The sequence below is a fragment of the Hyla sarda genome, chromosome 4 (genome assembly GCF_029499605.1).
Source record: "Hyla sarda isolate aHylSar1 chromosome 4, aHylSar1.hap1, whole genome shotgun sequence".
Lineage (NCBI taxonomy): Eukaryota > Metazoa > Chordata > Amphibia > Anura > Hylidae > Hyla > Hyla sarda.
The window spans coordinates 4,889,055-4,906,696 of NC_079192.1; the positions used below are offsets into that span (position 1 = coordinate 4,889,055).

General features: G+C 40.8%; 1 protein-coding gene across 1 annotated transcript; it reads left to right on the forward strand.

The window, feature by feature from the left end:
* The first annotated feature begins 14,947 nt into the window (after positions 1 to 14,947).
* LOC130367143 (olfactory receptor 11L1-like) lies at positions 14,948 to 15,922 on the forward strand. Its single transcript, XM_056569546.1, has one exon. The coding sequence runs from the start codon at positions 14,948 to 14,950 to the stop codon at positions 15,920 to 15,922; it is 975 nt and encodes a 324-aa protein (XP_056425521.1).
* The last annotated feature ends 1,720 nt before the right edge of the window (positions 15,923 to 17,642 follow it).

A 17,642-nucleotide genomic window follows, 5' to 3' on the forward strand; every position in this document is an offset into this window, starting at 1 on the left:
TCCGAGACGGTGACATGACGTCATGGCACGTCCCCTCCATTCATTTCTATGGGAGGGGGCGTAAAGGCCGCAGTCCCGACATGTGGAGCTGTAACTATAATCAGGGAGAATACATGTCCTTAACGGCCCACTGGGTGAATGTGGTTCCTGCACAGCCACAGCAGCAACTTGGACAGGTCATGCCACTTCCGCCTCCACGCTCTCAGGCTGTTGGTCCTGCGATAGTGTGCAACTTCACTGCCTCATCCTCCACTGTGTCCCATAGTCACCCCAAGGAGAACTCGTCTGTCCACAAAAAATGTGCAGAGACTGAACTTTGTGAAGATATATCAGGCATGGATCAGCCAGGATTTCCACCCACCAATGCCTGATGCATCAAAGTAGATTGACCATGGTGCCACACCAACACATCACAAATATGGATAGTGCCAAACAGCCCCATTTACAAACATTCCTTCGCATCAGGCCTTTTTTTTACCCACCTTCATCACCAGGTACTGGTATTGCCACCCACCGCACCACTCTGTCAACGGGTCACTTCCAGGACTCCTGATGCTGCTGCCGCCACCTCCACACTGTGCCATTTAGTCATTATATGTTCTCCTCATGCTGCCGCCACCTCCAGGCTGTGCCATTCAGCCACTATATGGTCTCCTCATCTGCTGCCAACTCCAGGCTGTGCCATTCAGCCACTATATGGTTTTCTGATGCTGCTGGGCCTGGGATATTACCTAAAAAATTTTTACGGGGGCACTAGCTACCATAAATCTTTAATTTACATTTTTTAATTCATCTTTTAATCTTAGGGATTGTGAGGCCCTCTTTGGGCCAGAAATAGCTGTTTTTAATAGTGATTCGGACTGAACCACATTTCTTGGTAAAATTTGGTGAATTGGCCAAATTGAAGTTTTCAAAAATTTGCTCAGCTCTAATATTGCTAATTATACAGCACAGTCAATAGCGTAAACATCAAAACAAAAATGGTACCAATAAGAACTACAGATTACAGCACAACATATAATCCCCAAACAGCCCCATATATGGAAAAGTAAGAGTCATAGGCGTCAGAGGAGGACATGTTTAAGCATGCTGATTTTTGTACAAAAAGTTATAATTTTTTAATCAGTAAAATAAAATAAGTACTATATAAATAGGGTATTATTGTAATTGTACATACCCACCAAATAAATTGTGTAAGCCATTTTTATCGAAAAGTACATTGCATAAAAAATGGAAGCCTCCAATATTAAATAAATAAATAAATACAAATTGCAATTATTTCAATTTCACCCACCAAATTATTGTTTTGGGGATTTTGCCATAGATGTTGTTATACAATGATTGATGTCATTGCAAAACAAAATTAGTGACGCAAAAATGAAGCCCTCGTATGGGTCTGTAGGTAGAAAATTGAAAACTTTATGACTATTAGAAGGGGAGTACGAAAAAATGAAAGGGCAGAAAACCCTTAGTCCACAAGGGGTTAAATAAATTAATATAAACATAAACATATTTGGTAGTGCCTCATGTGAAAATGTCTAAATTATTAAAATATAATGGAAGGCAAAACAACAAGTGAAAAAAATCCAGCTCCAAAAAAAAAAAAATGAAGCATAAAAGGCAAAACTTGAATGAATCCATGTTAAAATCAGAAAAGAACCCCCCCAATGCCATGTCACAAAAAATTAAGTAAAACCCCAACATGTTTCCAGCATAAAGCTCTTAATCAATGTTAATATTAATGTAATGTTAATGAAACCACATGGTCAATGGCGTAAGCGTAAAAAAAATACCAAAGTCCAGAATTGCTCATTTTTGGTCATTTCATTTACCAGAAAGAAAACTGATAAAAACTACAGATGGAATCTTTTGATTGCATACACTGAACAAGGCTCTGACAAAGATGCCTGCCATACCACAGCATTGATCAGTGTTATTGTTCCATTACTACAGACTGCTGAGGCTGCCTGCACTATTGGAGATCTGATCAAATTAGCCAGTGGCAAGTAGGGACCCTCCGCCATCCATTCAGCTTATCAGAACCCTCAATTATGTTGCAATAACCCTGATCAGTTCCTACTGAGCTACTGGCAATGTTATTGTCCCATTTGCAATCAACTTTGATCATGGCATCTAAAGGATCAGTGCTGGACATTTACTTGACCCATTAGTCCCATTAGTCATGGGTCCTGCTGCTGATAGGTACCAGGATCCACCGGGTATGAAGTGCATTCAGCATCTGAGAATGCTTCATGCAGTGGGAATGGGACTAGGTTGTACATGTACCCTCAATGGGGGGAATTTATCATTGTATATAGAGCTTTTTTTAGTGTATTTTTTAATGCAAAAATTTGCGCAGGAGGTTTTTTGCGCCTTTTTTTTGTGCAAAATCTGATAGAATTTTTCATGGCCATGTCTACGGTTAAGTTTACCATAGAGCACTTTCTACTGTAGAATCAAATTTATTAACTGCTTTTTTTTTACGCAAAAAAAATGCGCAAAAGCACATTCTTGCGCAAATATACACCACCTCGGAGGACTATTTTGGGACAGTAAGGACTGCTACTCCCATCATGGACAGACTCTGCCCATGATGAGAGTTGTAGTCCAGAGGCTGAGGTGCAGATCGCAGCAGGTCATTCTGCAGAGACCCGCTGTGATCCCCATTCATTAACTTAAAAAGCCGGCGGTACATGCGGCTACACTGCACTGCCCGTGGCTCCTGTATACACTGTCATAATTCATAATCCCCGCCACCGGGATACAGGAGCTCTGATTGGTCAATAGCTATCCACCAATCAGAGCTCCCGTCTCCCGGCGGGGATAAGGAATTATAAGAAGTGTATATAGGAGCCGCATGTACCGCCGGCTTGTATAGTTAATAAATGCGGATCACAGCAGGTCACTGGAGAATGATCTGCTGCGATCTGCCCCTCTGCACTTGGACTACTCCTCCTATCACGCGTCTATCCCATGATGGGAGTAGTTGTAGTACCGCAGCGCTGAGGGATGGCACTTTCACATCCCCCGGCTGCGGTACTTTATAGGACTACTACTCCCACCATGGACAGACTCTGCCCATGATGGGAGTTGTAGTCCAGGGGCTGAGGTGCAGATCGCACTGGGTTATTCTGCAGAGACCCGCTGCAATCCGCATGTAAGTTTGCAAGCCGGGCGGTACATGCGGCTACATTGCGCTGCCCGCGGCTTCTATATACACTGACATAATTAATAATCCCCACCGGGAGACAGGAGCTCTGATTGGTCAATAGGTATTCTCCAATCAGAGCTCCCATGTTCCAGGGGTGGGGATTATGAATTATGTCAGTGTATATAGAAGCCACGGGCAGCGCGATGTAGCCACATGTACCGCCCGGCTTGCTAACTTAAATGCCGATCGCAGCAGATCATTCTCTGGAGATCTGCTGCGATCTGCATTTATTAACTAGCTTCTATATACAGCTGTCATAATTCATAATCGCCGCCGCCGGAACATGGGAGCTCTGATTGGAGAATACCTGTTGACCAATCAGAGCTCCCGTCTCCCGGCGGAGATTATGAATTATGACAGTGTATATAGAAGCCGCGGGCAGCACAGTGTAGACGCATGTACCGCCCGGCTTCCTAACTTAAATGCGGATCGCAGCGGGTCTCTGCAGAATGACCCGGTAGGATCTGCACCTCAGCCACTGGACTACAACTCCCATCATGGACAGAGTTTATCCATGATGGGAGTAGTAGTCCTAAAAGTCCCACAGCCTGGGGATGTGCAAATGCCATCCCTCAGCAGCGCTGCAGTACTACAACTACTCCCATCATGGAACAGACTCTGTCCCATGATAGGAGTAGTAGTCCAAGGGAAGAGGGACAGATCTCTGATCACATTATGTGTTTTGCATAATGGGAACAGAGCAGTGTGTTCCCAAACAGGGAGACTCCAGTTGTTGCTTAACTACAACCCCCCATGATGGGAGTTGTAGCTTAGTAACAATTGGAGGCTCCCTGTTTAGGAACACGCTGCATTATGTGCGCTCTTCCCAGGGGAGAGCGCAAAAAATGTGCTAACCGATATTTCTTGTTTTTCTTCTCTTCTCATTTCCGATATGTGAATGTGGAGGACTACGTCAGATTCGGTGGACTGCGACGATGACCAGCGTTTTTTTTTTATTTCAATAAAATGGTTAACGAGGGCTGTGGGGGAGTGTTTTTTAAATAAAAAAATGTTATTAATGTGTCGTGTTTTTTATAATTGAATTTTCAGGCTTAGTAGTGGAAGCCATCTTGTAGACAGAATCCATTACTAAGCCAGGGCTTAGCGCTAACCCCCCAATTATTACCTCAGTGCCCACCGCCACAGGGGTGCCGGGAAGAGCGGTACCAACAGGCCCGGAGCGTCAAAAATTGCGCTCCTGGGCCTAGAGTGGTGTTATTTAGGTTGGGGAGGGCCAGTAACTCGTCCGCCCTGGTAACGTCAGGCTGTTGCTGCTTGGTTGGTATATGTCTGTAAATAGGGGGAACCCTATGCATTTAGTTTTTTTGATAAATAAATAAAATAAAAAGTATGTTGTTCCCTCATTTTTTCAGTATCAGCCAGATATCAACCAAGCAGCAACAGCCTGATGTTACCAGGGTGTGCGAGGATCATTGTTACTGGCCCTCCCCAGCCTAAATAACACCAGACTATTACCGCCTAGGTCCAGGAGCGCGATTTTTGATGCTCTGGCCTGTTGGTACCTGCTCTTCCTGGCACCCCTGTGGCGGTGGGTACCGGGGTAATAATTGAGGGTTAGCCCTAGCTGTTTTGGGGGCTAACGCTAAGCCCTGGCTTAGTAATGGATTCTGTCTACAAGACGCCTTCCACTACTAAGCCTGAAAATTCAATTATAAAAACCACAATACTTTGAAAAAAAAAAACACAAGTAAAAAACACAAGAAAAACTGACAAAACAAAGTAAATAGCTGTGACAGTTTTTCTGCCATTTTTGCTGATGGACAAAAAACCTCAATGGAATCCTGGCCTCAAAGCAATATAACAAAATCCCTACATACACTTTTCCTGTGAGAAAGAGAAGGAGTGTACGGTAGAGTGAGGGGGGAGGGGCGTTTCTATATTTGCACAAGATTTATCAAAGGAGTGTACAGCCTAAGTAAATTCTGATCAAGAGTGTATTTGGTGTCCTGCTCCTTTGGGTGGTAATGGGAAGGTTGATTGGAGCTCGGGTCTCTGCAGTCTGGTCTGAAGGGTCATAGGAGTCTAGGGATGACAGGTTTCATTATCCTCATGGTTTAATTCCGTATACTAGATCCGATCTACTAGATATTTATAGCAGCTTTTACTTTATTTAACTTCACCCATAGAAGTCAAATGCACTTTGTTACTTAAGAAACTTTTATAATCTCTCAGCAACTAAGTTTCAGAAGTTTTTTTCCCTGGTGAGCTGGAGCACAGGAGACTATTGAGGTAATGACAAAAACTTTCTATAGAGAGACATCCCACAATTCTCTGTGTGTATATATGAATTATGACAGTGTATATAGAAGCCGCGGGCAGCGCAGTGTAGACGCATGTACCGCCCGGCTTCCTAACTTAAATGCGGATCGCAGCGGGTCTCTGCAGAATGACCCGGTAGGATCTGCACCTCAGCCGCTGGACTACAACTCCCATCATGGACAGAGTTTATCCATGATGGGAGTAGTAGTCCTAAAAGTCCCACAGCCTGGGGATGTGCAAATGCCATCCCTCAGCAGCGCTGCAGTACTACAACTACTCCCATCATGGGACAGACTCTGTCCCATGATAGGAGTAGTAGTCCAAGGGAAGAGGGACAGATATCTGATCACATTATGTGTTTTGCATAATGGGAACAGAGCAGTGTGTTCCCAAACAGGGAGACTCCAGTTGTTGCTTAACTACAACCCCCCATGATGGGAGTTGTAGCTTAGTAACAATTGGAGGCTCTCTGTTTAGGAACACGCTGCATTATGTGCGCTCTTCCCAGGGGAGAGCGCAAAAAATGTGCTAACCGATATTTCTTGTTTTTCTTCTCTTCTCATTTCCGATATGTGAATGTGGAGGACTACGTCAGATTCGGTGGACTGCGACGATGACCAGCATTTTTTTTTTATTTCAATAAAATGGTTAACGAGGGCTGTGGGGAAGTGTTTTTTAAATAAAAAATGTTATTAATGTGTCGTGTTTTTTATAATTGAATTTTCAGGCTTAGTAGTGGAAGCCATCTTGTAGACAGAATATATTACTAAGCCAGGGCTTAGCGTTAGCACCAAAATCACCTAGCGCTAACCCCCCAATTATTACCTCAGTGCCCACCGCCACAGGGGTGCCGGGAAGAGCGGTACCAACAGGCCCGGAGCGTCAAAAATTGCACTCCTGGGCCTAGAGTGGTGTTATTTAGGTTGGGGAGGGCCAGTAACTCGCCCGCCCTGGTAACGTCAGGCTGTTGCTGCTTGGTTGGTATATGGCTGTAAATAGGGGGAACCCTATGCATTTTGTTTTTTTGATAAATAAATAAAATAAAAAGTGTGTTGTTCCCTCATTTTTTCAGTATCAGCCAGATACCAACCAAGCAGCAACAGCCTGATGTTACCAGGGTGTGCGAGGATCATTGTTACTGGCCCTCCCCAGCCTAAATAACACCAGACTATTACCGCCTAGGTCCAGGAGCGCCATTTTTGATGCTCTGGCCTGTTGGTACCTGCTCTTCCTGGCACCCCTGTGGCGGTGGGTACCGGGGTAATAATTGAGGGTTAGCCCTAGCTGTTTTGGGGGCTAACGCTAAGCCCTGGCTTAGTAATGGATTCTGTCTACAAGACGCCTTCCACTACTAAGCCTGAAAATTCAATTATAAAAACCACAATACTTTGAAAAAAAAAACACAAGTAAAAAACACAAGAAAAACTGACAAAACAAAGTAAAAAGCTGTGACAGTTTTTCTGCCATTTTTGCTGATGGACAAAAAACCTCAATGGAATCCTGGCCTCAAAGCAATATAACAAAATCCCTACATACACTTTTCCTGTGAGAAAGAGAAGGAGTGTACGGTAGAGTGAGGGGGGAGGGGCGTTTCTATATTTGCACAAGATTTATCAAAGGAGTGTACAGCCTAAGTAAATTCTGATCAAGAGTGTATTTGGTGTCCTGCTCCTTTGGGTGGTAATGGGAAGGTTGGTTGGAGCTCGGGTCTCTGCAGTCTGGTCTGAAGGGTCATAGGAGTCTAGGGATGACAGGTTTTATTATCCTCATGGTTTGATTTCCGTATACTAGATCCGATCTACTAGATATTTATAGCAGCTTTTACTTTATTTAACTTCACCCATAGAAGTCAAATGCACTTTGTTACTTAAGAAACTTTTATAATCTCTCAGCAACTAAGTTTCAGAAGTTTCTTTCCCTGGTGAGCTGGAGCACAGGAGACTATTGAGGTAATGACAAAAACTTTCTATAGAGAGACATCCCACAATTCACTGTGTGTATATATATTATACAGTATATACCTGTATACAGGGAGTTACCTTCTGGCCTTAACACACAAGTACTGTGTCTGATCACCTCACACAGGATCTCAACACTGAAGCATTTCATTATTTTATTTGTATTTAATTTATTTGTTTATGAAGGGGAATCACAAAATATCTCCAAGAAAATAGAAGAGAAACATAGAAATAACTGGGGTAAGTTCTTATTTATTGTCTTATGATTATTATTAATATTTTGTGTATATGATGCTGTCATCTCCAGTAACATTGTACAACATGAGATAAATAGAAAACATTAAAGGGTCACTCTCATTAAAACAAATTTCTGCTATTGCACTCCTTATGGTAAATGAAAAATATTTCTAATATACTTTTTTTTTTTTAAATGAAGTTTTCTAAGTTTTATTTGTGCTTAAAAAAGCTCAAGAGCACATTTTCCCCCAACTCATACACAGACTTCGGACCAAAGTCCAAACACAGGAAGTGCCACCTGGAGTGCTGAGGTGGGGGGGGGTCCAGCCTCATCCAATCATAGCTTCTCTCACACATAACTGCCATATGCTGTTGGTTGGACCCCCCCCCCCCCCTCAGCACTCCAGGCGGCACTTCCTGTGTTTGGACTTTGGTCCGAAGTCTGTGTATGAGTTGGGGGAAAATGGGCTCTTGAGCTTTTTTAAGCACAAATAAAGCATAGAAAACTTCATTAAAAAAAAAAGTATATTAGAAATATTTTTCATTTACCATAAAGAGTGCCATAGCAAAAATTAGTTTTAATAAGAGTGACCCTTTAAAGTACAAATATAATAATACAGATATACATACAGTGTATATGGGAACGGAAGGAAAGGAAAATGTCTATACAGTGGTTACGGCAGATTGGGGGGAAATATTGGGGGGGAAAACAGCATTTTTCTAAATTTGAAATCCTCTGCTTTGTAAGAAAGAAAGTCAGGTCGATATCCCTATGGAGCGGTAATATCATACTATAATTGTTAATTTTACATTTGCTCCCCACAAGGGCCCTGTGTAAGGAGGCTTTTTATGTATTGTATTTGCTATATGTATTAATAAATTCATTTTGCTATTTTCATAAATTGAAGCATGGTTCCATACTTTTTGCACATATTCTGTATAAATCCATTAAGTATTAGTTTTTCTGGTATTAGTCTTGAGGTGATGGTTCCTATTTTTCTCTTCTTTTACATTTTATACTGTACTTTCTTTGGTGTAAGTACTATACCATATATATATACCTCGACTAATTTTTGGTGAGCTGCACAATTCTTTTTTCTTTTTTTCTAATTTAAAAATCTGTTTAACTTTCTGGCACCAGTTGATAAAAAAAAAAAAAAAAAAAAAGTTTTCCACCGGAGTACCCCTTTAAGGCTGAGTGCAAAGGACATACAGTATAATGTCCTTTGTATGGGGAATAGCGAATAGTCTATTTTTTCCCAATATAACACTATTTTTTCCCAAGTAATATAACACATATACTTATTGATCAATACTTAAAAAAAACTTTTATTAATTGTTTAAATTCATATTAAAACAGATATGCGGTCCTTATACGCTGAAACCTATTGTATGTAATGGTACAATGCATAAGCAATGACAGACAAAAGAAATGAATGAAAAAAGAAAGAACGACGTTCCATCTTCATTGCTGAATATTCTCCATTCGTTATTTTATCTAACACTTGTTACAATTACTGCCATAGATGTGGATGAAGAACAAAATACTGAGCTATTTTGAACCTATCAGCATATCATCATGTCATCAAGTTTTTAATTTTTCTTTCTTTCTTTCTTCATTCATTTATTCATTCATTCAATTATTGTATTTGTCTGTCATTCCTTATACATTGTACTTTTGCAAACAATAGGTGGAAAGCTATAGAGACTTACTGCATATGTGTTATTATCTGAATTTTAACAATAAAAAGAAGGTTTTTTTTGGTATAATATATGTGGTATATTATTGGCCATATTGGTATTCTAAGATATTGACTCCTTGCTATTTAGCCTAGCGGGCTGGCCATTTTTCATTTCCTGTATTGAGATATTGGTGGGGGCTCAGCACTTAAGACCGTGACCGATCCAAACTTTTGACTTTTTATTTGTAATAACAGTAACACTTTAAAGGGGTACTCCGGCGCTTAGACATCTTATCCCCTATCCGAAGGATAGGGGATAAGATGCCTGATCGCGGTAGTCCCACCCCAGTTAAATCAGTCCCCGAAGCATGTTCGCTCTGATTACCAGCGACCACTGGGCCGGTGGCATGTGACTTCACGCCCCCTCCCATAGGCTTGCATTGAGGGGCGGAGCGTGACGTCACATGGGGGCAGAGGCGTGACGTCACACGCCGCCGCCCTGTGGTCGCCGGTAATCAGACCCGGAGCGAACATGCTCCAGGGACTGATTTTAACTGGGGTGCAAGATCACGGTGGTCCCCAGCGGCGGGACCACCGTGATCAGGCATCTTTTCCCCTATCCTTTGGATAGGGGATAAGATGTCTAAGTGCCGGAGTACCCATTTAATGGTGCCATGTTGTTGTTGCCTTTATAAACTGCACATGGTTGCAGGGCTGGACTGGCCTACTGGGATACCAGGATTTTTCCCAGTGGGCAGACGGGATGTTTTGTCTATCTACCTATCTAATATGGGGGCAGTCTGTCTAGCTATCTAATATGGGGCAGTCTATCTACCTATCTAAAATGGGGGTGCAGTCTATCTACCTATCTTATATGGGGGGAAGAAGCCTAGCTACCTTATATGGTGGGGAAACAGCCCCTATTATGGGAAATGTGAAGAAAAGTGCTTCATAGTGTAAAAACACCAAGAGAGGTGACCAGACAAGACGTTTACTTCTCACCAGGGGGTTTGTGTACCAACATACAAAACAATGGAGATCGTATCCCAAAGGTGTAGTTCTGATCTGCAGCCTTCCTGCCCAGGATACAGGAGACATCAAAAGTGGCACTTCAAAGGTAGTAAGCAGGTATCAAAACAGTGCTGATCCAAACAGTCAAGGATGTGAGGGTAAAAAATTTTTTTTTTCCAAAGACATGCAACACGTTTCACTGCACATGGGCAGCTTCATCAGCATTATTTTGATTCCTGCTTACTACCTTTGAAGTGCCACTTTTGATGCCTCCTATCTAATGTGGGGGAAGACATTGTATCTACCATTCTAATATGAAGGGAAACAGCCTATCTACTTATCAAATATGGTGGGCAGGGTGGGGAAGGATAAGTCTACCTGCCTAGCTGATATGGGGGGCAACCTACCTATCTAGTATGAAGAGGGCTTATATATTTCATATGGGGGTATCTACTTATTTAATATTGTAGATCTACCTACCAATGGGAGCTACTTAAAGCACAACTGTCACAAATGTGTACCCCCATAAACTAGTCACAGGGTAGCAAAGTTCTTTAGAATTACTCTCCAGGTATACCTTTTACTGCTTTCTAGCAGCTTTTATCATGCTAAAAATGCTTTATAAGACAGCCAGCAACAGTCGGATAGGCGTGGCTATGGCCCGCAGCCACCACGTATGTCATCGCTAGGACCGCTGTATGATTGGTCCCCTTTATTTTCCTTATCTGTGGTGGCGAACATACAATTGTATAAGTAAAACAAGAACCTGTTCTCCTATTCTCCTATTAGGTTACAGTGCATAGCAAGCGGCAGAGCATTACGCTGCACACTGGGGCCGGGAGGGAGCGCTTGCTATGAAAACTAGCCGCCTGCAGCGCCGGTGATGTAAGCACACTGTGGCCATCAGGGGAGAGCGCTTGAGGCCTGCAGCACCAGGAGAGTTTCTTCAAATCACCGGCGCTGCGGGCGGCTAGTTTTCATAGCAAGCGCTCGCTCCCAGCCCCAGTGCGCAGTGTAATGCTCTGCCGCTTGCTATGCAAACTAACCCCCTGTGATGGAACTGTAACCTAATAGGAGAATAGCACTTGTTTTTTAGCCAACATTTTTATGTTTTCCGCCACAGATAAGGATAATAAAGGGGCCTATGTGCTGGGACCAATCCCACAGCGGTCCTAGTGATGACATACAGGAGATAGCCAAGGCTAAGCCCGTGGCCACCATGCCTATCCGACTGTTGCTGGCTGTCTTAGGGTATGTTCACATTGGTTAAGGAGTGAGCGGAATGTTCACTTACAAAATCTGCTCCAAAACGCCGGTTTTTATTTCACGTGGAATTCATGCGGAATTTTTCACTGAATTCACACGGAATTAGCGTGGAATTCGTGCTGAATTCCGCTCGGAAATGAAAGAGGATTGGACACACAGTAATGCGCAAATTCCGCGCGGAAGCTTGGCAGACTGCCAAAATGTTTACATTTACTTCTATGGAGTTACGAGCCGAATTGTGCATGAAGAAAGAACATCTTCCAGGGCTGCTTTTTAGTCCCAGTTCGGCCCTGAATGATTGATACCATATTTCTGGAAAACTGCTCCATTTTACATATTTACAATTTTTTTAATTTGGAAAAAAAAAATCTTTGCATTATTTCTTCTTGTAAACACACTGTTAATTGTAGTTTTATATATTTTTACTTCAACTGACTTAAACTAATTAGAACCACAAGACTTTAAAATTCCTGTGTCACCTGGCTCCTCGCCTTTTTTCTTCAGAATATTTATATTTTTATGCTTCTTATCCTGTTGACCTCATGACTGTGATGTTTGTGTCTTTTGTCTCTGGGGCATTTCTTCATAAAAGGATTGGAATTCTTAAAAAAATTACACAAAACAATGAATATCAAGAGCAAAGAAATATTTGATGTAAGTATTGGTGTTTTCATTTTGTTATCCAAAATATACATAAAATGTAAATTCTGCCTAATACCCAATTTATATTTATATTTTGCTTTATTTTACGACTTCTAAAAAAGGACAAATTTTAAAAGATGAAAATTATTAAAATTGTCCTCTTCTGACCCTAATAACTCTGATTTTCTGTATACGGGGCTGTATGAGGGTCATTTTTTGTGCCATAATCTGTAGTTTTTATGTGTACTCTGAAGGGACATTTTGATTGCTTATTCTTTATTTTTTTCCTGGTATATGAAATGAAAATTCTGGTGTTTGGTATTTCTTTATGTTTACGCCATTCACCGTACAGGATCAGAAACATTACATTTTAATAATTCAGACAATATCCTTTGCGGTGATACATACATTTCAACCCCTTAAAAATCATAACTCTTTCAATTTTGCACCTACAGACCCACATTTATGCACGTGGCCGTACCACATATGAACATTTTGTATTTTATTATTTTATTTATAAAATGGGAAAGGGGGGGGGGGTCAAACTTTTATTAGGAAGGGGTTAATTCGCTTTTTTTACTTTTTTTTTAACACTTTATATGTTTATTTTTAGCCCCCATAAGGGGGCTATAACATGCAATGTTTTGATTGCATATGCTGACCAATGCTATGTAATAGCATAACATTGATCAGTGTTATTGGTGCTCTGCTGCTCTAGCCTACAGAGCCTGGAGCATCTGAAGACCTATCAGACAGCAAGAGGCAGGTAAAAGCCCTCTCACCATCCACTCAGCTGATCGGGGCACTTTTATTTTGGGTTTAGACACCACAATCAACTTTTATTGTGGCATGTAATGCCGGGCATTGGTCCTATTGGCGGTGCCCGGCACTAACCCTGGGTCCTGGCTGCTTATAGCAGTAGAGACCCACCAGGATTGAAACATGCTCAGCTCGTGAACGCACTTCAAACCTTGGTAATAGGACCAGGGTGTACCTCAAGAACCAGAACACAAGGGCATACCTGGTCCCCAACAAGTTATTATTTTTTAATTACATTTTATTCATTTCTTAAATAACATTTTTATTATATTCAACATCACATTTTTTAAGTCCCCATATTGTAGTAATGCTATTTTCGATCAATGCTATGCATAACAATGAATAGTAATATTATCGATCTACTTGTATAGTCCGCCTAAATCAACACAAGGGAGGGTTAGAGACTTCCGGCCACCATCTTTACTCATCAGACCCCTGTGATCGGGATGTGTGTAGCGTCCAATGTATTTTTAAGTATTAGATTCCATGATTGGCATTGATCACGAAGTCCAAAGTGTTCAATGTCAGATATCAGTGTGATTACTAATGTCTGGTATTAGCGGTGAGTTACTCTATTTTACCTACTCTTGTATAGGACCATTATAATCAATCTTTCGAGTGCTTTTACTGTGCAATTCTCTGTCATATTGGAGATATTGTTGCACAGCCGCCATCTTAACTCCGTCAGGTACGACCGGGGAGACAGGGAGAGTGAGCCTTAAACAGACCCTAAAAACACTCTCCCTGCCTACTTGCCCATCCATCCTAAATGCTGGATCGACAACTGGGTGCCGGTCCCTTCCTGCGCTAAAGTGCAGTGGCGTAGAAACACATAATATACATAGTCGGTCACAGGCCAGAACAGAAAAGGATAACTACTAGACAACCAGATATACCTGACAGGTTACAAATACTATCAGGGCAGAATATAAACCGGCAAACTGATCAGGAGCATAGAACACTCTTCACAAACAGGTACAAGTACAAAGGACAAAGATCAGATAGTAGCACAGAGGAACACTATAGACCAATGGTAAAGCACAGAAGAAACACAATTCAGTGATCATGAACTCTAAAAAACTCTAAAGATAAGAGCAATCAAGCACACAGGACAGAAGCCTAGGAAAAGGATGAGTCAAAATAGACTCCAAGAACTATACAGGAATAAGCTCAATCCCTCTGGTAGACAAAGGAATAATCAATACCCCAGAGTCCCCTACACAAATGTAAAAGGGATCTATTGCTAAACAGGAATAAACGCAATACCCCAGAACCACTAGAAGACACAGGAATGTCTTGGATACAATGGATACAGAAAATGGATACAAGACAAAACACAGTGTGAACAGCTACTTAGCAGAAAAGACATAAAAATACTAAAAACTGACTAATTAAACACAGATTAAAATCTACTGTGAGCATTCTACATAACCATGGCTAAAACCCAGAACATACAAAGTGCATGTTAAAGCAAAAATAGTAGATTTAAAGCACAAACAAAACAAAGAGTGTTTCACTAACAAATTCATAGCAGCTTGTCAGGCATGTACGCAGCAAGACAGGATGTCAATCACCAGCTCAGAAGCTAGACAGAGCTGGAGATTTCTAGACAAACCCGAGTTCTCATTTGATCATAGCCTTAACCATTCCCTATCCAGGGAAAATAGAAAACTGCTCTGAACATGCTAGTGTGCAAACACAAACCTAAACAGAAAAATACAAAAACAAATAAATGGACATTACAGGCACACTACAGGGGTCTGATACGAGCCCAGAATCACCAGCAACTGATATGTATGATTTTTTTCATTTGGTTCAGCATAACTACAATTTTGTTTTATATGCAGGAGAAGAATCTGACCTCTGTCTCTGAGTTCATTATCTTAGGATTTCAAGTTAGCCAAGAATTAAGACTTTTCCTATTTTGTCTTTTCCTGGTGATATATTGTGGGACAATATGTGGGAATCTCCTGATCATCACCCTGGTGTCCACCAGCAAGAACCTCCACACCCCGATGTACTTCTTCATCTCACAACTATCCATCAGTGACATCTTGGTGATCACAAATATTGTCCCTAACATGCTTCATATTCTCCAACATAATTGGGGGACAATTACTTTTATTGGCTGTATGACTCAATTGTATTTCTTATGTGCCCCAGAAGTATTTGAGTGTTTTCTCCTCGCTGTGATGTCTTATGACAGATATGTGGCCATCTGTAATCCTCTCCGTTACTCCTCTATCATGACCGATGGGCATTGTGTGATATTGTCTATGATCTGTTGGTTTCTTGGATTTTCTCTCATTTGGATTTTCATCACAACAATGGCAAAACTATTTTTTTGTGGACAAAATATCATTGACCATTTGTTCTGTGACATTGTCCCTTTACTAGATCTCACCTGTTCTGATACATTTATTGTCCACTTGGAGCTGTATATACTAAGTATTCCGTATGTCTTCATACCCACAATAGTCATTGTAATGTCTTACACTTACATTGTGTCAGCAGTCCTAAAGATCCCATCCAATACTGGTAGACAGAAAGCCTTCTCCACCTGTAGCTCCCACCTCATTGTGGTCTCCATATTCTACTGGACTATGTTCAGTGTTTATATTGTCCCAACGAAAGGCCTAACACCCACCATGAGTAAAGTCCTCTCCCTGCTATATACTGTGTTTACTCCATTGGTCAACCCCATTATATACAGTCTGAGGAATAAAGACATTAGGAAAGCTGTACAGGAAAGACTTCATAAGAGGGGGATCTGGTACATAAAAGGTCAGAGGGTCTTCACAGGTGTTGCATGTTGAGTTTTTGTCATAATTGATATGATAAAAAGTATAACAATTATGGCAAAATATATAAGCAACCAAGAGCGGAGGACAGTTTTATAATTTGGCAGTCTGTTAGGCAGGATTAAAGGAGTACTCCAGGATGCAACTTTTTTTTACCTGCCCAGAATGCTGACATAAAAAAAAAAAAAAAAAAAAAATTACCTACCTGCAGTATCCCTCTTCCAGCCTCAACTGCAGTCTTTATCCTGCTTCTTGTGGTTGACTCGTCACACTGCGGCTCAGCTAATCACCGGCTGCAATGATGACCCGTCTCGGACAGTGGTAGGCTGAGCAGTAGTGTGGCATTTTCAGCCTGGCACCAGAAAGAAGTCCAGGTTTTTTTTCTTTCTATTAATTGCTGGCAGCATTATGGGCAGGTAAAAAAGTTGCATCCCAGATAACTTCTTTAAGAGATGTCATAATGTGTGCAAAGCCGGATTTTATAGTTATTACTAGGATTTCTGAGTGTTTTAGAACATCACAAGGAAGAAAAATATCTAGAATAGATGATGAACCCAGTCTCGTTCAGAACTTGGGGTGCCAAACTTTTGAACACTTTCAGGTATTGGCTCGCATGAGTTAGGCAACTACGGTAATAATAGGAGAAGGGATGAGAAACAAAGGGCATTTTCACATGTGAATGAAAGGAAGAGGTACTGGGAACTACTAATCCCAGAAAGCCTTCACAAATCCATAAGAATTTGAAAGAAAGCTGAGCAAAGCATTAATCAGTGGCTTGACCTCAGACAGTGATCTTCTGTGACCTGTAGTTCTGTGCACTACAAATCCCAGTCAGCAGTGAACCAGTCCAGAAAAGATATTACATTGCTATACATAGCAAGCTGAGCAAAGCAGTGGGATTACCTGTATTTTAGCCTCTTAGGAACACAGTTTTTTTCATTTTTTTATTCATTTTTGCACTTTGGTTTTTTTCACGCTTTCAATTCTTCTACCTACCGACCTATATGAGGACTTGTTTTTTGCGCCACCAATTTTACTTTGTAATGACATCAGTCATTTCACCACAAAATCTACAGTGAAACAAAAAAATTATATTTGCGTGGCTAAATTGAAAAAAAAAAAAACATGCCATTTTGTAATTTTTGGGGGCCTCCGATTCTATGCAGTGCACTTTTTGTTAAAAATGACATTATTATTATTATTATTATGATTATGATTATTATTGTTATTCTGTAGGTCCAAACGGTTACAACTATACCCAAATTATATAGGTTTTATGTTGTTTTATTTTTATTTTTTAAATTGTATGTTTATAATGGTCCTCTTCTGACCTCTACAACTTTTTTATTTTTCCTTAGACGAGGATGTATGAGGATAATTTTTTGCACTGTTATCTGTTTTGATGGGGCTTTTTCGATTACCTTTTATCATTTTTAGTAGGGCATACAAAGTGACCCTAAATACCAAATTTTGTTACTTTTTTCACTTGTGTGCCATTGAACGTGTGGCTTAATTCACATATTTTTATAGTTCGGACATTTATGCAAACGGCAATACCACATATAGTTATGTTTTTTTTTTCTGTTTACATTATTTTATAAAAAAAAATAAGAAAAGGAGAGTAATTTAAACTTTTATAAGGGAAGGGGTTCATTCACATTTACTAACTTTTTTTTTAACCATTTTTTACACTATTTTTTTAGTCCCCATAGGGCACTATTACATGCAATCTTTG